At 50.6% G+C, this 22,099-nt stretch overlaps 1 protein-coding gene across 24 annotated transcripts in view; it reads right to left on the bottom strand.

The window, feature by feature from the left end:
* The window catches only part of LOC310888660 (uncharacterized protein), a 44,265-nt gene extending 22,849 nt beyond the window's left edge, over nt 1–21,416 (bottom strand). The window contains exons 1-18 of one of the 24 annotated variants that reach the window (XR_014575999.1): nt 20,439–20,896; nt 19,899–20,356; nt 19,691–19,792; nt 19,102–19,154; nt 17,762–17,902; nt 17,163–17,297; nt 17,029–17,079; nt 16,841–16,900; nt 11,974–13,168; nt 11,832–11,890; nt 11,651–11,710; nt 7,061–7,384; nt 4,179–4,313; nt 4,045–4,095; nt 3,857–3,916; nt 368–1,697; nt 180–239; nt 30–79 (exon numbers count right to left, since the gene is read on the bottom strand). Coding sequence is in view for 2 of the 24 variants with exons in the window: in XM_083815582.1 (XP_083671708.1) it covers nt 30–79; nt 9,188–9,241; nt 9,324–9,400; nt 9,530–9,568 (220 nt within the window). In the remaining 22 variants the exon portion in view is untranslated. The other 23 variants (XR_014576000.1, XM_083815582.1, XR_014576010.1 and 20 more) reach the window with 23 other exon arrangements.
* Between the last annotated feature and the right edge of the window lie 683 nt (nt 21,417–22,099).

Here is a 22,099-nt window from a genome sequence, read left to right as displayed (position 1 = left end):
CCCCTCCTTTACCTCAGCCGCTTACCTACCCCACATGGCAGATGCTTCCACCCGTTCTCTGAAGCCACCTAGAGCACCTCTAAAAGAGAAACTGGAATTTTACTCTATTTGATATAGTTAAAAAAACTGCAGTGACAACCGCAACCCAAAAATAACAGCTACCTCTGTTCGTCACGCACCAGAGTCACTCCAGAGGTAGCTCGGGTCGTGACGTCCTGTACTGCACACTGCGTTTCAGCCTGAACAAAGGAAAACACAGTCAGACGATAAACATTCAGCTGACAGCATTAGCACCCATCCCTCAACAACAGAAGTCACCCCATATTTAATGTTTTCGTTTCAAATAGCAGTCCACTTGCCTCTGTACCTGCAAGTTAGATCCAAGCTCAAAAGGAACGGCCACCATCACCCATGCCACCTGGGAACACAGAAGGACAAAATGACCACTGTGCTTGCAAGCGACCACCTGCCACACTGCTCCTCTGTCCCAGCCAGCCTCACCTCAGACCCTCAGAGGGAAACACCTGAACGTCTTCCCCTGTGGTGGTTTTACAGGGGTAGGCGACCGAGCTCCACCAAAACCGCTCTCTCACTCTCCCTCCTCAGAGAAGGACAGGGAGAAAATACAAGGAAAAAGGGCTCAAGGGTTGAGATAAGGACAAGGAGATTACACAGTAAATATCGTGATAGGCAAAACACACTCAGCATAGAAAGATAGAAAGATTTATTGCTTATTACTACACAATGTAGAGAAGCGAGAAACAAACGAAAGCAACCAAAAGCACCTTCCCCCCCAACCACCCTCTTCCACCTTCTCCCCCCCAGCGGTACAGGTGATCGGTGTTTATGGTCAGTCTATAGCGCTTCTTTGCCGCCACTCCTTCTCGGACGCCCTCATCCCCTGTGCTGTGGGGTTCCTCCCACAGGATGCAGTCCTTGGTCAACTGATCTGGCATGGCCTTCCCACAGGCAGCAGCTCTTCCAGAACTGTTCCAGATGTAGGTCCATACCACGGGGTCCATCCCTCAGGAGCAAACTGCTCCAACCTGGGTCCCCCACGGGCAGCAGCTCCTGCCAGCTCACCTGCTCCTGCGTGGTCCCCTCTCCACGGTCTACAGGTCCGGCCCGGAATCTGCTCCGGCAAGGGTCTTCCACAGGCCGCAGCCTCCATCAGTGCAGGTCCACCTGCTCCACCGTGGCCTCCTCCACCAGCTGCAGCATGGAACCCTGCTCCACCGTGGTACTCCGTGGGCTGCAGGGGGACAGCCTGCTTCACCATGGTCCTCGCCACAGGCCGCAGGGGACTTCTGCTCCGGCACCTGGAGTACCTCTCCCCCTCCTTCTTCACTGACCTTGGCGCCTGCAAGGCTGTTCCTCACTCCTCTTGCTCTCCCAGCTGCTGCATGGACCAGCGTGGTTTTTTTTTTTTTTTCCCTGTCTTAAATATGCTCTCACAGACGCGCAAACAACATCACTTATTGGCTCCGCTCAGCAGCGGGGCCCTTACCTAACATGGGGCAGCTTCTAGATTCTTCGCACAGAAGCCACCCCTAGAGCTCCCTGCTACCAAAACCTTGCCACATAAACCCCCCACGTCCCTTCACTTCGGTTAAGGGACGACCAGGCTGACAACACGCTCGCCTTCCCTCACTGCTCCGTGACACGGGGATTTCCCTGTCCAAGACTGCACCAAGCACCTGCAGGGACGAGAGAAAAGCACACCCTGAGGCACCTCACAGCCACAGCGTACCTGCTGCAATACCTCTCTTCCTAGTTGCTTTACTTCAGCTGCTCGTTAGCTCGATCTAAGATAAATGTGCCCGGGCGGCGCCGCGCCAAAATGTGCCCGGGCGGCGCCGCGCCAAAATGTGCCCGGGCGGCGCCGCGCCAAAATGTGCCCGGGCGGCGCCGCGCCAAAATGTGCCCGGGCGGCGCCGCGCCAAAATGTGCCCGGGCGGCGCCGCGCCAAAATGTGCCCGGGCGGCGCCGCGCCAAAATGTGCCCGGGCGGCGCCGCGCCAAAATGTGCCCGGGCGGCGCCGCGCCAAAATGTGCCCGGGCGGCGCCGCGCCAAAATGTGCCCGGGCGGCGCCGCGCCAAAATGTGCCCGGGCGGCGCCGCGCCAAAATGTGCCCGGGCGGCGCCGCGCCAAAATGTGCCCGGGCGGCGCCGCGCCAAAATGTGCCCGGGCGGCGCCGCGCCAAAATGTGCCCGGGCGGCGCCGCGCCAAAATGTGCCCGGGCGGCGCCGCGCCAAAATGTGCCCGGGCGGCGCCGCGCCAAAATGTGCCCGGGCGGCGCCGCGCCAAAATGTGCCCGGGCGGCGCCGCGCCAAAATGTGCCCGGGCGGCGCCGCGCCAAAATGTGCCCGGGCGGCGCCGCGCCAAAATGTGCCCGGGCGGCGCCGCGCCAAAATGTGCCCGGGCGGCGCCGCGCCAAAATGTGCCCGGGCGGCGCCGCGCCAAAATGTGCCCGGGCGGCGCCGATCACAGACCTACCCTTTACAGATGAAAAAGGTAACTTTGATACAACCCTGCTCAGTCTCTTGGTAATACTGCGCCTACGTGGTCAAGCCTCTTGTAGTGTGTAATCAAGCTCTTTTTAGTCCTCTGGAGAGTTACACAAGTGCCTTCATACGTCTAGAGATTCAAATATAACCCAAAAACACAAGTGGATCCCACCATCCCAAAAACAAGTGAGCCAGCAACCTCTGCTAAATATCCCTCTAGTAAGTGATTTCCAAGCACTTAAAATCTAAAAATCCATAGACTCCAACCTGCCCAAAGAACCCTGCAACTGACTGAAGGAAAAACAAAGCACTTACCCCAAAGAGCAGCCCAGGCACAATGAACTCTCTAATGGCATACCTGGGGCTCATATACCATTTGGCCCCGCCCAGCACCCAAACCCAATCACCTGGGAAAGGGGAGGTGGTAAAGCACAAGAAAGTAAAAAGAGCACAAGCAGCACAGCAGCTGTGGGGTTTTTTTTGGTGTTTTTTTTAGTTTTGTATTTTGTTTGTTTGTTTTTTGTTTTTCTTTTTTTTTTCTTTTAATCTGGTTTAGCTCAATAGCATGCAGACTGCAGACAAGAGAACTGGGGTTATTCTAGAGGCAACAATACCCATGCTTTTGCTGCAGCTTTGAATATTGAAAGGACAATATGACCAAGCAAGTAACTGAAATTTTTTCACCTAGAATTAGCTCAAACCTTTATTTATATAGAAAGAAAAATCTGGGAGCATAACAGATTACATGCCAAAAAAAAATCAATTCCATGTAATAACATCACTCGCAGGAAAAATCACGTACTTGAGTAGGCTATCTGAAAACCAAAAGGCTATGCTGATGGGTCAAAACACACTACAGGACAATGGAGCCTGGCCCTCTGCTGCACCAACTTAAAACTCATCCCTACACTCACCAAGGTGCAACCCCAGCCCAAACACAGACACACCATTTCAGCCTCAACACAGTTTTGGAAACTGCTGGAAAGCAGGCTTCAACCTCAGCGAGGCGTGCTCAGGCTACACGGGATGGGGCTTCAGGCACCGCTTCACCTACTGAAGAAGACCACCATCGGGAGCTGCCACGCCAGACGACCTTTTTCCTCTGAAACACCTTTCTCAGGAACCAAACAGCATTCCAGTGACCTGCTTCGCTCCTATTCTAAAGACTATCACAGCCCACCTTGCCTGTGGCACCTGATAAGCACAAGAGAAAGCAACCACAGCAATAAAAGACACTGCACCCTCAGGACAGTTACTCTCATCCCCTCCTTTACTCTATTTGATGTAGTAAAATAAGTGCAGCGACAACCGCACCCGAAAAATAACACCTACCTCTGTTCATCACTCACCAGAGTCACTCCAGAGGTAGCTCGGGTCGTGACGTCCTGTACTGCACACTGCGTTTCAGCCTGAACAAAGGAAAACACAGTCAGAAGATAAACATTCAGCTGACAGCATTAGCACCCATCCCTCAACAACAGAAGTCACCCCATATTTAATGTTTTCGTTTCAAATAGCAGTCCTCTTGCCTCTGTACCTGCAAGTTAGATCCAAGCTCGAAAGGAACAGCCACCATCACCCATGCCACCTGGGACCTCAGAAGGACAAAATGACCGCTGTGCTTGCAAGCGACCACCTGCCACTCTGCTCCTCTGTCCCAGCCAGCCTCACCTCAGACCCTCAGAGGGAAACACCTGAATGTCTTCCCTTCGCTTCAGATCAGGGATCACCAGGCTGATAAAACTCTCACCTTCCCTCATTGTTCTGTGACACGGGCATTTCCCTGTCCAAGACTGCACGAAGCCCCTGCAGAGACGAGAGAAAAGCACACCCTGAGGCACCTCACAGCCACAGCGTACCTGCTGCAATACCTCTCTCTTCCCAGCTCCTTTACTTCAGCTGCTCACCAGCTCGAACTGAGATTCTTCGCTCACAGCGCCACGGCAAACTCTGCCCGGGCCACACAACACACACGGCACAAGCTACATTGTTTAATGTTATAAGCGAGACCACGCAATTTTCTGGTCTATCGAAGATAATTTATTTATTAAGTAAGCAGGTACAAGCAAAACAGCGCTGGGCGGCTGGGGAGTCTCCGCTCCATCACAGCACGCAACTTTCCCTTTTCAGTGTCGCCGTTTTATAGCATCCAAGTTCGGCTTGTCAGGACTTGTTGAATCTTCTGAAGCTGTGGAGTTCGTTCTGTTTCTTTCAATGATCATGCGTTGTGCTCGTGTTCAAGGGTAGTAAAGCAGCAAACAGTATTTCACAGAGTCTTTGTTTTACCAAGGACGTTTATCCAACACCCCCTCCCCACTATCTACTTGCTTAGTCTTCCCCCTCAACAAGGTCGTAAACTGCAAAACCTTGTCTTCTCAGCAGATTCTCTGAATTCTTTTTAAAGACAATGAACAAACACCTGCTAATTTATCACAATCCCTCCTTTTTCTTTTTCTAACATATTTTGTTCATTGATGAATTTTTGAAGCACTTGTTTGCTCAATATTAAAGTTGCTGCGTCATCCTCCTCCTGTTCAAGAGATTCATATTTCGCACACACAAGCATAAGTTGAGCTGCCTCTAATCGGTTTTTTACAATTGTGATTATTTGATTGAATATACGTGGTCCAAAAGTTAGTGTAAATATGAGCAGCAACAAAGGTCCTGCTATAGCTGATAGCAGTGTAGTGAGCCAAGGTGAGTAATTAAACCAGGATTCGTACCAGTTTCGGTGGGCTTCATTCTCCCTTTTTCGTTTTTCTAGCCCTTCTCTCAATTTAGTCATTGTATCCCTCACCACTCCAGTATGATCAGCATATACACAACACTCCTCTCGTAGGGCTGCACACAATGCTCCTTATTGTAGAAAAATCAGATCTAATCCCCTACGATTTTGTAGTACTACTTCAGATAAGGATCGCACAGATTTCTCTAAAGCTTATATAGATTGCTCGATACGGGCCAAATCCTCATCTACAGCAATGCGTAACGAGGTAAATTCTTGGCTTTGTTTTACCAGAGATGTAATTCCAGTTCCGGCTCCTGCAGCCCCCAGAATCATCAGAGTGGCTAAAGTAAGAGCCGTAATAGGCTCTCTCTTCCTTAAGTGGTTTTTTGCCATAGCATGTTGGATGTACATATACTCCTCAGAATGGTAAAGAATCCTTGGGATAATTACTACCTGTACACAGAAATCATGAGACGAGTTGAACAATTTCAAAGATAACATGGAGTCACCCCCAGAGACGAACATACCCATCTGGTGTTATCTGCTGGTATTAACCATTTTTCTTTGTCTAACTGTGTAACATTTTCTGTAATATTGCATAGATGGAACTTCTCACCAGGGACCGTGCCTACGCATCTGCCATTCCCAGTTACTTCCGTTAACGTTATTGCTACATCCCTTCCCCAATTGCATTGAGGGGGATCGGTTTCGTTTGAACGGGTGGTCTCTCCCAGATCCCCAATGGCGTCGTAATATGGGGGCCTTATATCAAGACATAACCAGCAAGGTCTAGGCACGTCTGGATTTGTTTCATTCAACAACTGATAACTAGCATTCACGATTCTCCATATGTTATTCCTGGTCACCCCTTCATTTCTAATCCCGTACTCCGGGTTTACTGATTTATTAGCAACCTCCAGTGGTTTAGGGCTATTAGGAGTGTCCTGGTTCCAGTTAGGACAGAGTTAATTTTTCCTCATAGTAGCTGGTAGGGTGCTATGTTTTGGATTAGGATGAGAAGAGCGCTGATAACATGCTGATGTTTTAATTGTTGCAGAGCAGTGTTTACACCAGGCCAAGGACTTTTCGGCTTCTCGCTCTGTCCTGCCAGCGAGCAGGCTAGGGGTGCAGCAGGAGCTGGGAGGGGACAGACCCAGGACAGCTGACCCAAACGGGCCAAAGGGGTATTCCATACCATCTGACGTCATGCTAAACAATATATAGGGGTGGCTGGCCGGGGTGGGGGGCCGGCTGCTCGGGGATAGGCTGGGCATCGGTCAGCGGGTGGTGAGCAATTGCATTGTGCATCACTTGTTTCTTACACATTATTATTATTAATACTATTATCATTATCACTATTATTATTATTGTTATTATTATATTCCTGTCTTAATAAACTGTCTTTATCTCAACTCACCGGCTTCACTTTCCCGTTTCTCTCCCCCATCCCAGAGAGGGAGGGGGGAGGGTGAGCGAACGGCTGTGTGGTGTTTAGCTGCCAGCCGGGTTAAACCACAACAAGGAGTTAGCATTCTAAAAGCTTGTGTAGGCTGAATCCTCAAAACACTCCCCGACAGTTTCTGATTTCGTCCCACCCGTTGGGGACTCTTCGTCTCTTCCTTCTTTATATAGATGATGCCTCCCCTATCAGTCCCCCAGCAGTAGTTATCTGCTGAACAACATGGTGATCTTCCCATCTAATCAGGCTCCATTTAAAAGGTTTGTGAGGGTGCGCAGACCCAGGAACAGTGTAAACAATCGTACCCATTACTATGTATCGCAAAAAAAAAAAAATGGCTAGGGCCCATTTTCCAGAGTTCTTTACCTGGCCACGTAATTCCCCACCGTTTCACTCTCTGCCTCGCTTGTCGGTTCGGTTGCAGCGAACTACAAGGTGCAGGTTCTTCTCGGCAGCAGCAGTGTTCTTCAGGGGAGTTTCTCAGGTAACCGCGACCTTTTTCTGATCAAACAGGGTCCCCTCTCCTCCTTTTTACGATACATAGACAGTTAGACCATACTTATCGAGTTCGTTTCAACGTGAGCTTTAAGTCATCAGGGCCTGCGACCGCTTCCCATTCGCTTTTCTGGATCGGTCCTTTCACGCCACTGGCATGCGTTCACCCCTTCTCAGCCGTCCGGATAGCCGTCTCTGTGATAAGTAAAACAACATAGGAGCCTCCCCACCGTGGTGTTAAAGACATTTCTTTCCATGTCTTAATTAGAACCCTATCTCCAGGTGGTATCCTATGGATTGCTATATCTAGCCACCAAGCCTTTCGCTTGCAACTCCCTCCGTCGGTTCATAAGCTGTATTAAATAAGGTTTTAATTGGATATCCTGTACCTGGGGATCAGATGGCATCTCTAAATCATAAGGCATACCATACAGCCTTTCAAAAGGTGAGATTCCGACATCGGCTCGGGGCTATGTCCGGATATTCAATAGTGCAAGCGGTAAACATTTCACCCAGGAGGTCTTAGTCTCTATCATAAGCTTTGTTAGTTGCTTTTTAATTTCACCATTCATTCGTTCTACCTTTCCCGAACTCTGAGGATGCCAGGGAGTGTGATATTCCCATTTAATTCCCAGAGCCTTCATCGTGTCTCGGGATACCTTTGACACAAAGTGTGGGCCTCGATCAGAGTCAACTGCTTCTATTACCCCGTATCTGGGTATGATGCTTTCTAATAATATCTTTACCATGGTTTGAGCTGTGGCCCTTGCCGTAGGGAATGCTTCAACAAAGTTTGTGAGGTGGCCTACAATAACTAATAAGTATCTATAATCGCCCCGTTTTCGGAAGTTCAGTAAAATCTAATTGAATCTTTGCAAAAGGTCGATGTGCCAATTCTCGTCCTCCTCCCGGGACCCTTTTTCTCATGTGTTGAGCATTTACCCTCCGACAAGTTACGCAATCATTTACGATCCTCTTTGCTATATTATAAATCCCTATACACATATAATATGTGGCAAATTGATCCACCAACGCCTGAGTACCCCAGTGCGTCTGTTCATGAAATCTCCGTAGCACCCTCATAGCTACTGATTTTGGTAACACTTCCCGTCCATCAGGCAGTACCCATTTCCCTTTATCGTTTGTTTTTTTTTTTTTTGGAACCCCCATTTGTGTCATCTTGTCTTCTTCTGTAATAGTGAAACAGAGTAAGGGGAGGGGAATGGGTCCATTCGACCACAGGGAGTTAGTCGGCCTGCACTTGTAGCAGTTTTTATAAGGCGGGCTTTCTTCCTCAGAACAATTGCATTCAATCCCATCAACTCCCCATTCACTCCAGCAATCATAACATGGAAATTCCTTTAAGTCTTTCCCACAGTATTAAGTATTATATTAAGCATTTATATATTATGTTATTAATTATTATATATTAACTATTAAGTATAAGTATTATTTCCCACAGTCTGGGCAATCTTCCTTCATTCTTATAATTCTTCTACTCATTAATGCTGCCCTTTTTGCCTCCTGATCTGCTAGATTATTACCCCTAACCTGAGGGGTGAGGCCTTTTTGATGCCCTTTTATATGTACTACGGCAATTTCTTTGGGCTCTCTGATAGCTTGTAAAACCTGGGTAATCAATTCCTGATGTATTAAACCCTTTCCTTGTGAATTGATGAGCCCCCTTTCTTCCCATATTTTACCAAATGTATGTACTACCCCATAAGCATATTTTGAATCTGTATATATTGTACCGCTTTTATTTTTCAGCAATTTTAGGGCCCGCAATATGGCATATAGCTCGCAAGTTTGGGTGTACCAGCTAGGACTCAAAGGTCCAGATTCCACTATCTCAAAAGTTTTCCCATTTACTAACGGGAAGGTTTACTACCTTCCCTGGGGCACCTGATAAGCAGAAGAGAAAGCAACCACAGCAATAAAAGCCACAGCACCCTCAGGACAGTTACTCTCATCCCCTCCTTTACCTCAGCCGCTTACCTACCCCACACGGCAGATGCTTCCACCCGTTCTCTGAAGCTACCTAGAGCACCTCTAAAAGAGAAAACTGGAATTTACTCTATTTGATGTAGTAAAGTAAGTGCAGCGACAACCACACCGCAAAAATAACACCTACCTCTGTTCATCACTCACCAGCGTCACTCCAGAGGTAGCTCGGGTCGTGACGTCCTGTACTGCACACTGCGTTTCAGCCTGAACAAAGGAAAACACAGTCAGAAGACAAACAGTCAGCTGACAGCATTAGCACCCATCCCTCAACAACAGAAGTCACCCCATATTTAATGTTTTCATTTCAAAACAACAGTCCACTTGCCTCTGTACCTGCAAGTTAGATCCAAGCTCGAAAGGAACGGCCACCATCACCCATGCCACCTGGGAACACAGAAGGACAAAATGACCACTGTGCTTGCAAGCCTCCACCTGCCACATTGCTCCTCTGTCCCAGCCAGCCTCACCTCAGACCCTCAGAGGGAAACACCTGAATGTCTTCCCTTTGCTTCAGATCAGGGATCACCAGGCTGATGGAACTCTCACCTTCCCTCACTGCTCCGTGACACGGGGATTTCCCTATCCAAGACTGCACGAAGCCCCTGCAGAGACAAGAGAAAAGCACACCCTGAGGCACCTCACAGCCACAGCGTACCTGCTGCAATACCTCTCTCTTCCCAGCTCCTTTACTTCAGCTGCTCACCAGCTCGAACTGAGATTCTTCGCTCACAGCGCCGCAGCAAACTCTGCCCGGGCCACACAACACACACTGCACAAGCTACGTTGTTTAAGACACACGAGCTGGAACATTCCTGCCCAACAACCAGTGGCATCGCACAGGAAGGATGCCGCACGCTCCTAGAAACCAAACCTACCAGTCCTGAACAGCTCCCCTGCCAGACAATTCCCCACCTCCTCCTGCCAACCACGCTCAGCACACACACGATTTGGCCTTAAAAAAAAAAGTAATAACATACACACACAAAAAAAACTACTGAGCTCCACAAATGCCAAAAAGCCATGCACACACAGCAGCCCCAGCAGGGGTATTCACAGACTTACCCTTTACAGATGAAAAAGGTAACTCTGATACGACCCTGCTCAGTCTCTTGGTAATACTGCGCCTATGTGGTCAAGCCTCTTGCAGTGTGTAATCAAGCTCTTTTTAGTCCTCTGGAGACTTACACAAGTGGCTTCATACGTCTAGAGATTCAAATATAACCCAAAAACACAAGTGGATCCCACCATCCCAAAAACAAGTGAGCCAGCAACCTCTGCTAAATATCCCTCTAGTAAGTGATTTCCAAGCACTTAAAATCTAAAAATCCATAGACTCCAACCTGCCCAAAGAACCCTGCAACTGACTGAAGGAAAAACAAAGCACTTACCCCAAAGAGCAGCCCAGGCACAATGAACTCTCTAATGGCATACCTGGGGCTCATATACCATTTGGCCCCGCCCAGCACCCAAACCCAATCACCTGGGAAAGGGGAGGTGGTAAAGCACAAGAAAGTAAAAAGAGCACAAGCAGCACAGCAGCTGTGGGGTTTTTTTTGGTGTTTTTTTTAGTTTTGTATTTTGTTTGTTTGTTTTTTGTTTTTCTTTTTTTTTTTCTTTAATCTGGTTTAGCTCAATAGCATGCAGACTGCAGACAAGAGAACTGGGGTGATTCTAGAAGCAACAATACCCATGCTTTTGCTGCAGCTTTGAATATTGAAAGGACAATATGACCAAGCAAGTAACTGAAATTTTTTCTGCTGGAATTAGTTCAAACCTTTATTTATATAGAAAGAAAAATCTGGGAGCATAACAGATTACATGCCAAAAAAAAAAATCAATTCCATGTAATAACATCACTCGCAGGAAAAATCACGTACTTGAGTAGGCTATCTGAAAACCAAAAGGCTATGCTGATGGGTCAAAACACACTACAGGACAATGGAGCCTGGCCCTCTGCTGCACCAGCTTAAAACTCATCCCTACACTCACCAAGGTGCAACCCCAGCCCAAACACAGACACACCATTTCAGCCTCAACACAGTTTTGGGAACTGCTGGAAAGCAGGCTTCATCCTCAGCGAGGCGTGCTCAGGCTCCACGGCATGGGGCTTCAGGCACCGCTTCACCTACTGAAGAAGACCACCATCAGGAGCTGCCACGCCAGACCACCTTTTTCCTCTGAAACACCTGTCTCAGGAACCAAACAGCATTCCAGTGACCTGCTTTGCTCCTATTCCAAAGACTATCACAGCCCACCTTGCCTGTAGCACCTGATAAGCAGAAGAGAAAGCAACCACAGCAGCAAAAACCACTGCACCCTCAGGACAGTTACTCTCATCCCCTCCTTTACCTCAGCCGCTTACCTACCCTACATTACCTACCCATACCTGCAGTTAAAAAAACTGCAGCGACAACCGCACCCCAAAAATAACAGCTACCTCTGTTCATCACTCACCAGAGTCACTCCAGAGGTAGCTCGGGTCGTGACGTCCTGTACTGCACACTGCGTTTCAGCCTGAACAAAGGAAAACACAGTCAGAAGATAAACAGTCAGCTGACAGCATTAGCACCCATCCCTCAACAACAGAAGTCACCCCATATTTAATGTTTTCATTTCAAAACAACAGTCCACTTGCCTCTGTACCTGCAAGTTAGATCCAAGCTCGAAAGGAACGGCCACCATCACCCATGCCACCTGGGAACACAGAAGGACAAAATGACCACTGTGCTTGCAAGCGACCACCTGCCACACTGCTCCTCTGTCCCAGCCAGCCTCACCTCAGACCCTCAGAGGGAAACACCTGAACGTCTTCCCCTGTGGTGGTTTTACAGGGGTAGGCGACCGAGCTCCACCAAAACCGCTCTCTCACTCTCCCTCCTCAGAGAAGGACAGGGAGAAAATACAAGGAAAAAGGGCTCAAGGGTTGAGATAAGGACAAGGAGATTACACAGTAAATATCGTGATAGGCAAAACACACTCAGCATAGAAAGATAGAAAGATTTATTGCTTATTACTACACAATGTAGAGAAACGAGAAACAAACGAAAGCAACCAAAAGCACCTTCCCCCCCAACCACCCTCTTCCACCTTCTCCCCCCCAGCGGTACAGGTGATCGGTGTTTATGGTCAGTCTATAGCGCTTCTTTGCCGCCACTCCTTCTCGGACGCCCTCATCCCCTGTGCTGTGGGGTTCCTCCCACAGGATGCAGTCCTTGGTCAACTGATCTGGCATGGCCTTCCCACAGGCAGCAGCTCTTCCAGAACTGTTCCAGATGTAGGTCCATACCACGGGGTCCATCCCTCAGGAGCAAACTGCTCCAACCTGGGTCCCCCACGGGCAGCAGCTCCTGCCAGCTCACCTGCTCCTGCGTGGTCCCCTCTCCACGGTCTACAGGTCCGGCCCGGAATCTGCTCCGGCAAGGGTCTTCCACAGGCCGCAGCCTCCATCAGTGCAGGTCCACCTGCTCCACCGTGGCCTCCTCCACCAGCTGCAGCATGGAACCCTGCTCCACCGTGGTACTCCGTGGGCTGCAGGGGGACAGCCTGCTTCACCATGGTCCTCGCCACAGGCCGCAGGGGACTTCTGCTCCGGCACCTGAAGTACCTCTCCCCCTCCTTCTTCACTGACCTTGGCGCCTGCAAGGCTGTTCCTCACTCCTCTTGCTCTCCCAGCTGCTGCATGGACCAGCGTGGTTTTTTTTTTTTTTCCCTGTCTTAAATATGCTCTCACAGACGCGCAAACAACATCACTTATTGGCTCCGCTCAGCAGCGGGGCCCTTACCTAACATGGGGCAGCTTCTAGATTCTTCGCACAGAAGCCACCCCTAGAGCTCCCTGCTACCAAAACCTTGCCACATAAACCCCCCACGTCCCTTCACTTCGGTTAAGGGACGACCAGGCTGACAACACGCTCGCCTTCCCTCACTGCTCCGTGACACGGGGATTTCCCTGTCCAAGACTGCACCAAGCACCTGCAGGGACGAGAGAAAAGCACACCCTGAGGCACCTCACAGCCACAGCGTACCTGCTGCAATACCTCTCTCTTCCTAGTTGCTTTACTTCAGCTGCTCGTTAGCTCGATCTAAGATAAATGTGCCCGGGCGGCGCCGCGCCAAAATGTGCCCGGGCGGCGCCGCGCCAAAATGTGCCCGGGCGGCGCCGCGCCAAAATGTGCCCGGGCGGCGCCGCGCCAAAATGTGCCCGGGCGGCGCCGCGCCAAAATGTGCCCGGGCGGCGCCGCGCCAAAATGTGCCCGGGCGGCGCCGCGCCAAAATGTGCCCGGGCGGCGCCGCGCCAAAATGTGCCCGGGCGGCGCCGCGCCAAAATGTGCCCGGGCGGCGCCGCGCCAAAATGTGCCCGGGCGGCGCCGCGCCAAAATGTGCCCGGGCGGCGCCGCGCCAAAATGTGCCCGGGCGGCGCCGCGCCAAAATGTGCCCGGGCGGCGCCGCGCCAAAATGTGCCCGGGCGGCGCCGCGCCAAAATGTGCCCGGGCGGCGCCGCGCCAAAATGTGCCCGGGCGGCGCCGCGCCAAAATGTGCCCGGGCGGCGCCGCGCCAAAATGTGCCCGGGCGGCGCCGCGCCAAAATGTGCCCGGGCGGCGCCGCGCCAAAATGTGCCCGGGCGGCGCCGCGCCAAAATGTGCCCGGGCGGCGCCGCGCCAAAATGTGCCCGGGCGGCGCCGCGCCAAAATGTGCCCGGGCGGCGCCGCGCCAAAATGTGCCCGGGCGGCGCCGCGCCAAAATGTGCCCGGGCGGCGCCGCGCCAAAATGTGCCCGGGCGGCGCCGCGCCAAAATGTGCCCGGGCGGCGCCGCGCCAAAATGTGCCCGGGCGGCGCCGCGCCAAAATGTGCCCGGGCGGCGCCGCGCCAAAATGTGCCCGGGCGGCGCCGCGCCAAAATGTGCCCGGGCGGCGCCGCGCCAAAATGTGCCCGGGCGGCGCCGCGCCAAAATGTGCCCGGGCGGCGCCGATCACAGACCTACCCTTTACAGATGAAAAAGGTAACTTTGATACAACCCTGCTCAGTCTCTTGGTAATACTGCGCCTACGTGGTCAAGCCTCTTGTAGTGTGTAATCAAGCTCTTTTCAGTCCTCTGGAGAGTTACACAAGTGCCTTCATACGTCTAGAGATTCAAATATAACCCAAAAACACAAGTGGATCCCACCACCCCAAAAACAAGTGAGCCAGCAACCTCTGCTAAATATCCCTCTAGTAAGTGATTTCCAAGCACTTAAAATCTAAAAATCCATAGACTCCAACCTGCCCAAAGAACCCTGCAACTGACTGAAGGAAAAACAAAGCACTTACCCCAAAGAGCAGCCCAGGCACAATGAACTCTGTAATGGCATACCTGGGGCTCATATACCATTTGGCCCAGCCCAGCACCCAAACCCAATCACCTGGGAAAGGGGAGGGGCAAAGCACAAGAAAGTACAAAGAGCACAAGCAGCAGCAGCTGTGGGTTTTTTTGTGTTTTTTTTTGTTGTTGTTGTTGTTTGTTTGTTTGTTTTAAATCTGGTTTAGCTCAACAGCATGCAGACTGCAGACAAGAGAACTGGGGTGTTTCTAGAAGCAACAATACCCATGCTTTTGCTGCAGCTTCGAATATTGAAAGGACAATACGACCAAGCAACTGATTTTTTTTCAGCTGGAATTAGCTCAAACCTTTCTTTACATAGAAAGAAAAATCTAGGAGCATAACAGATCACTCATCAAAAAAAAAATCACCAATTCCATGTAATAACATCACTCGCAGAAAAATTCACGTACTTGAGTAGGCTATCTGAAAACCAAAAGGCTATGCTGATGGGTCAAAACACACTACAGGACAATGGAGCCTGGCCCTCTGCTGCACCAGCTTAAATCCTATCCCTACACTCACCAAGGTGCAACCCCAACCCAAACACAGACACACCATTTCAGCCTCAACACAGTTTTGGAAACTGCTGGAAAGCAGGCTTCATCCTCAGCGAGGCGTGCTCAGGCTCCACAGCATGGGGCTTCAGGCACCGCTTCACCTACTGAAGCAGACCACCATCAGGAGCTGCCACGCCAGACCACCTTTTTCCTCTGCAACACCTTTCTCAGGAACCAAACAGCATTCCAGTGACCTGCTTTGCTCCTTTTCCAAAGACTACTACAGTCCGCCTTGCCTCTGGCACCTGATAAGCAGAAGAGAAAGCAACCACAGCAGCACAAGCCACAGCACCCTCAGGACAGTTACTCTCATCCCCTCCTTTACCTCAGCTGCTTACCTACCCCACATGGCAGATGCTTCCACCCATTCTCTGAAGCCACCTAGAGCACCTCCAAAAGAGAAACTGGAATTTTACTCTAATTGATGTAGTACACTAACTGCAGTGATGGGCACGAAAATGTGCCCAGATGGCAGCAATCACAGACTTACCCTTTACAGATGAAAAAGGGGACCCTGCTCAGTCTCTTGGTAATACTACCGTGCTTATGCGGTCGAGGAACCGTACCCCACCATTTCTTAAAAACGAGTAAGCCGGCAACACCTCCTAAGCACGCCTCTATTACCTGAATTCCAAGCACTGAAAATCTAGAAGGCTGCAACATCTAAAGACTCTACAGCCACACAAACCACAGGCAAAAGCTCCAAAACTATAACAAACTGTCCCTAACCCTGAAAAAGACTACCCCTTACACGCCTACTGCTGCTCTTTTCAGACACATGCTTACACAGGGAGCTTCGATGATACTTATCTCCTAAACCCTGCTCCATCACTTTGCCACCAAGGTTGTAACTTTGATAATATTTGACGTATAATATTTGACATACAGGCAAAGACTCACAAGTAAGCCCCGCAATTCGGCAAAAATCATAAGGGACCCAGAACCACAAAGTAAACACACAAAGTAACACTGCCATCCTATCCGTAAACATGCTATAACAATTACTCACCTGAAGAAGAGCTGCATGCAATACAGGCACCTATTACTAGATTGGTTTACTCTAACAGATCCTACCAGTTGTTACCTCACAAAGATGGGCGTACCGGTCTCTACTTGGAAACGCATCAGTCCATAGACTCTGACCCACCTAAAGAAACCTCCAACTCACTGAAGGAAAAACAAAGCATCTACTCTAAAGTGCAGCCCAAGCAGAATGAGCTCTCTGATGGGATGCCTGTGACTCAATGACCACTAGGCCCTCCCTGGAACCCAAAGCCAATCACCTGGGAAAGGGGAGGGGCAAAACACAAGAAAGGAGAAAGAGGAGAAGCAGCAGCTGTGGTTTATTTTTTTTTTGCTTCAGCTTTGATTATTGAAAGCTTTTCTCCTCTACAACTCCTGTCTCAGGAACCAAACAGCATTCCAGTGACCTGCTTTGCTCCTATTCCAAAGACTATCACAGCCCACCTTGCCTGTGGCACCTGATAAGCAGAAGAGAAAGCAACCACAGCAGCAAAAACCACTGCACCCTCAGGACAGTTACTCTCATCCCCTCCTTTACCTCAGCTGCTTACCTACCCCACATGGCAGATGCTTCCACCCGTTCTCTGAAGCCACCTACAGCACCTCTAAAAGAGAAACTGGAATTTTACTCTATTTGATATAGTTAAAAAAACTGCAGTGACAACCACAACCCAAAAATAACAGCTACCTCTGTTCATCACTCACCAGAGTCACTCCAGAGGTAGCTCGGGTCGTGACGTCCTGTACTGCACACTGCGTTTCAGCCTGAACAAAGGAAAACACAGTCAGACCATGAACATTCAGCTGACAGCATTAGCACCCATCCCTCAACAACAGAAGTCACCCCATATTTAATGTTTTCGTTTCAAATAGCAGTCCACTTGCCTCTGTACCTGCAAGTTAGATCCAAGCTCGAAAGGAACGGCCACCATCACCCATGCCACCTGGGAACACAGAAGGACAAAATGACCGCTGTGCTTGCAAGCGACCACCTGCCACACTGCTCCTCTGTCCCAGCCAGCCTCACCTCAGACCCTCAGAGGGAAACACCTGAATGTCTTCCCTTCGCTTCAGATCAGGGATCACCAGGCTGATAGAACTCTCACCTTCCCTCATTGTTCTGTGACACGGGCATTTTCCCGTCCAAGACTTCATGAAGCCCCTGCAGAGACAAGAGAAAAGCACACCCTGAGGCACCTCACAGCCACAGCGTACCTGCTGCAATACCTCTCTCTTCCCAGCTCCTTTACTTCAGCTGCTCACCAGCTCGAACTGAGATTCTTCGCTCACAGCGCCACGGCAAACTCTGCCCAGGCCACACAACACACACTGCACAAGCTACATTGTTTAAGACACACGAGCTGGAACATTCCTGCCCAACAATCAGCGGCATCGCACAGGAAGGATGCCGCACACTCCTAGAAACCAAACCTACCAATCCTGAACAGCTCCCCTGCCAGACAATTCCCCACCTCCTCCTGCCAACCACGCTCAGCACACACACTATTTGGCTCTCAAAAGAAAAAAAAAAAAGAACATACACACACAAAAAAAACAACTGAGCTCCACAAATGCCAAAAAGCCATGCACACACAGCAGCCCCAGCAGGGGTATTCACAGACTTACCCTTTACAGATGAAAAAGGTAACTCTGATACGACCCTGCTCAGTCTCTTGGTAATACTGCGCCTACGTGGTCAAGCCTCTTGTAGTGTGTAATCAAGCTCTTTTTAGTCCTCTGGAGAGTTACACAAGTGCCTTCATACGTCTAGAGATTCAAATATAACCCAAAAACACAAGTGGATCCCACCGTCCCAAAAACAAGTGAGCCAGCAACCTCTGCTAAATATCCCTCTAGTAAGTGATTTCCAAGCACTTAAAATCTAGACATCCATGGACTCCAACCTGCCCAAAGAACCCTGCAACTGACTGAAGGAAAAACAAAGCACTTACCCCAAAGAGCAGCCCAGGCACAATGAACTCCCTAATGGCATACCTGGGGCTCATATACCATTTGGCCCCGCCCAGCACCCAAACCCAATCACCTGGGAAAGGGGAGGGGCAAAGCACAAGAAAGTAGAAAGAGAGCACAAGCAGCAGCAGCTATGTTTTTGTTTGTTTGTTTGTTTTTTCTGGCCTAGCTCAATAGCATGCAGACTGCAGACAAGAGAACTGGGGTGTTTCTAGAAGCAACAATCCCCATGCTTTTGCTGCAGCTTTGAATATTGAAAGGACAATATGACCAAGCAAGTAACTGAAGTTTTTTTCAACTGCAAGCAGCTCAAACCGTTGTTTTTATACAGGAAGAAAAATCTAGGAGCATAACAGATTACACACCAGAAAAAAAGATCAATTCCATGTAATAACATCACTCGCAGCATAAATCACGTACTTGAGTAGGCTATCTGAAAACCAAAAGGCTATGCTGATAGGTCAAAACACACTACAGGACAATGGAGCCTGGCCCTCTGCTGCACCAGCTTAAATCCTATCCCTACACTCACCAAGGTGCAACCCCAACCCAAACACAGACACACCATTTCAGGCTACACGGGATGGGGCTTCAGGCACCGCTTCACCTACTGAAGAAGACCACCATCGGGATCTGCCACGCCAGACCACCTTTTTCCTCTGCAACACCTTTCTCAGGAACCAAACAGCATTCCAGTGACCTGCTTTGCTCCTATTCTAAAGACTATCACAGCCCACCTTGCCTGTGGCACCTGATAAGCAGAAGAGAAAGCAACCACAGCAGCAAAAGCCACAGCACCCCTAGGACAGTTACTCTCAACCGCTCTTTTACTTCACCCACTCACCTAACCCCCGAGGCAGATGTTTCCATCTGCTCTCAAGCCACCTAGAGCACCTCTAAAAGGCAAAATGGATTTTTATTCTACTTTTTGTAATAACTTAACTGCAGTGACAACCGCACCCCAAAAATAACTGCTACCTCTGTTCATTGCTCACCTTGCCTGAGGTAGCTCAGGTCGCAACGTCCTGTATTGCGCACTGCATTTCAGCTTGAACAAAGGAAAACACGGTCAAAAGATAAACATTCAGCTGCCAGCATTACCACCCACCCTTCAACACCACAGGTGACCCTATATTTAATTTTATCATTTCAAAAGAGCAGTCCACTTGCCTCTGTACCTGGAAAGTAGATCCAAGCTCAAACGTGGCCACCTGCAAGGCCGGGGGGGGGGGCATTTGGCAGCCACCTGCAAGGTGGGGGGGCACCTGGCAGCTTTGCTCTAACAGACCCTACTAGTTACCTCAAAAAGATGGGCTTACCGGTCTCAATTTGAAATGCATCAGTCCATAGGCTCTGACCCACCTAAAGAACCCTGCAACTGACTGAAGGAAAAACAAAGCCCCTACCGCCAAAGAGCAGCCCAGGCAGAATGCCTGCCCTAATCATGTGGAAAATGGGAGGGGCCGTGCATGAGAAGAGATAAAGAGAGCAGGAGGAACAGCAGCCCTGTTTTTGGTCTGGCTTAGGTCAACAGGGTGCAGAGTGCAGCACAGGCAATCAGCCTGTTTCTCCTGAAAGACTTACCTTAGCTTTGGTGAAGGAAACTGACCGGGCTGACAACCCTCTCACCTTTTTGCACCACTCCACAACATGGGGAATTCACCTCTCCACGGCTGCACGAGGGAACTGCAGAAACAAGACAAAGCACACCCTGAGGCACCTCATAACCACAGCCTACCTACCTACTGCAATACCTCTGCAATACTTATACCTCTCTTCCCAGCTGCTTTACCTCTGCTGCTCTCCATCTCCAAATCACATTCTTTTAACTGTCACGCAGAGCGGTGGTCCTCCAGGTGCCATAGAGCAGCGCCATTATTTTTTTTCTTTTTTAATTTCAGAACAGCTTCCCTTCAAAACAGCTTTCCGCTTCCCTCTGGAAATGGACAGTAGGTCAAGCCAGTCACCGAGTTGCCAACGCAGAGCTTCACAGTTCCAGAAGGTGCTCTTTCATTCGACCGATTCCTCAGAAGTGTTACCTACCACTAGCAAAAGCAATAAACAGACTGCAAACAGGCACTGCCACATTTGACAAACTTCATGTTTTTAATTTTATCATTTCAAAACAGCAGTCCGCTTGCCTTTACATCTGAAAAGGCAGATCAAACCAATCACCAAGTTGCCGAACAAGAACTTGACAGTTCCAGAAAGTGCTGTTTCCTTTGACCGGCTCCTCCTAAGGTTTACCTACTGCTGGAAAAAAAGAAAAAAAGACTGTGCCAGCTGCCCTTAAGTACTCACCCAGAGCTTGAGTATTCGCCCAGAGACAGACCAGATGTCTTTCCCAAAAGAGTCAGGACAATGTATTATTGCACTGTTGGACCACCATGTTAGCTACCATCACTAATTGCCAGGCAGGACAGCTCCAGGCCAAACACACACGTAAAAAGGCACACTACAAACATCATGAACAAAACATGGGAAAAGAATTACTTTTCATGAATTACTTTTTCAAGAATTACTTTTACATGTCGTCTCAGGGAGGAAGTAACTACCCTGAGCAACGTGCCCTTACCCACTAGGAAGCTGAGCGGCAATGTGAAAAACTACATTTCCCGGCATGCCACGGAAACCAACATGGCCGGCAGGAAGCTCAAAACCCAAAGACCACAACTCCCGGCATGCTGCGGGGCACGAAGCCTGGCAGTTGCTACAGCGCATGCGCATCTCCTCCGTCTGCAGTACCTCCCTTTCGCCAGCAGGTGGGAGCAGAGAGCGACGCGTCACCGCAGCGCCGCTTCGCCTACAGCACCGCCCGCTGTTCGGCCACCAGGTGACACCAGGCGCCGCCGCGCCACCCTGCTCCATGCATGGGCGGAAACAGAACGGCAGGCACGGCTTCCCAGGCCGTCTGCTCGTTCAGGGAAGCGGCGGGAGCCGCGTGGAACACCACACAAGAACGGCAAGAAAAAGCACCCCGCTCCACTGGCACGGAGGAAGCAACTGCCCATCCTAAATGGCCCCGTGCTGAGCGGCAACGTGAAACTACAGTTCGCAGCATGCTCTGGAAACCAATGTGGCCGATCAAAAGCCCGGAGCCCAAAGACCACAACTCCCGGCATGCTGTGGGGCAAGACGCTCCCAGCCACCTGACCCAGCTGACGCCCCGCCCCAGAGTCAAACCCGTGCTTTCTGATCCGCCGCCTACTACCCCAGCCACAGGTCCCGCAGGACCCAGCCGCCCCAACACCCTTCCCTCCCCTCTGCCACGGACGCCCAGGCCCTCCCTCACCTGCTGCTCCGCAGCAGCCACAGCCTAGGTCACGCTCGCCAATCACTCCCTCTGCGCAGACCAATCCCAGCACACCTGGCCCAGGGAGCAAACACAGCACAGGCCTACCCCCACCATTGCTGCCCTTGCCCCCCCCCCCGCCTGCAGCCTCCCCAGCAGGGTGGCCCCCACACCCAGGTCGCTTGTCTGTGTCCATTGGCTCCCCCATGGACAATAAACACGGGGCCAACACCCCAGCCCCTGCCCCCTCCACACCCAGGAACCTGCACCTAGCAGCACGGCCACAGCCACTTACAGTGTCCACAAACACAGAGGGCAGCACAAGCCAGAAAGCAAACTTTATTAAACTCTTACGCAGGACTCCTGGGAGGGAGACTGCGGCAGAACTCCCTGCCCAGACATTCTCCCCTTCCCCTGGGGGGCTGCGGGGCTCAGGCATCCAGCAGGTCCATCCATCCGTCTCAGCATCCATGCCCTGGGGAACAGCTGCCTCCTGCAGAAATGGGCTGTGAGGCACAGAAGGAGGAAGAAAAAGGAAAAGGGCACAAGTGGGATACAAGCAGCAAGAGAGGAACTGGGTGGACAGACAGACAGCAGGGCAGAGGGACAGAAGAACCACCGGGGGGGCAGGGAGCGGGACAGGGGTGATCAACGGGGTTGGACAGAGAGTCCAACAGAGGCACAATTGCGACAGCCAGGAT

The sequence above is a fragment of the Anser anser genome, assembly GCF_964211835.1.
Source record: "Anser anser genome assembly, chromosome: W".
Classification (NCBI taxonomy): Eukaryota; Metazoa; Chordata; class Aves; order Anseriformes; family Anatidae; genus Anser; species Anser anser.
Note: the sequence above shows the minus strand (reverse complement) of the source record. Positions and strands in the feature narration are given on the sequence as shown.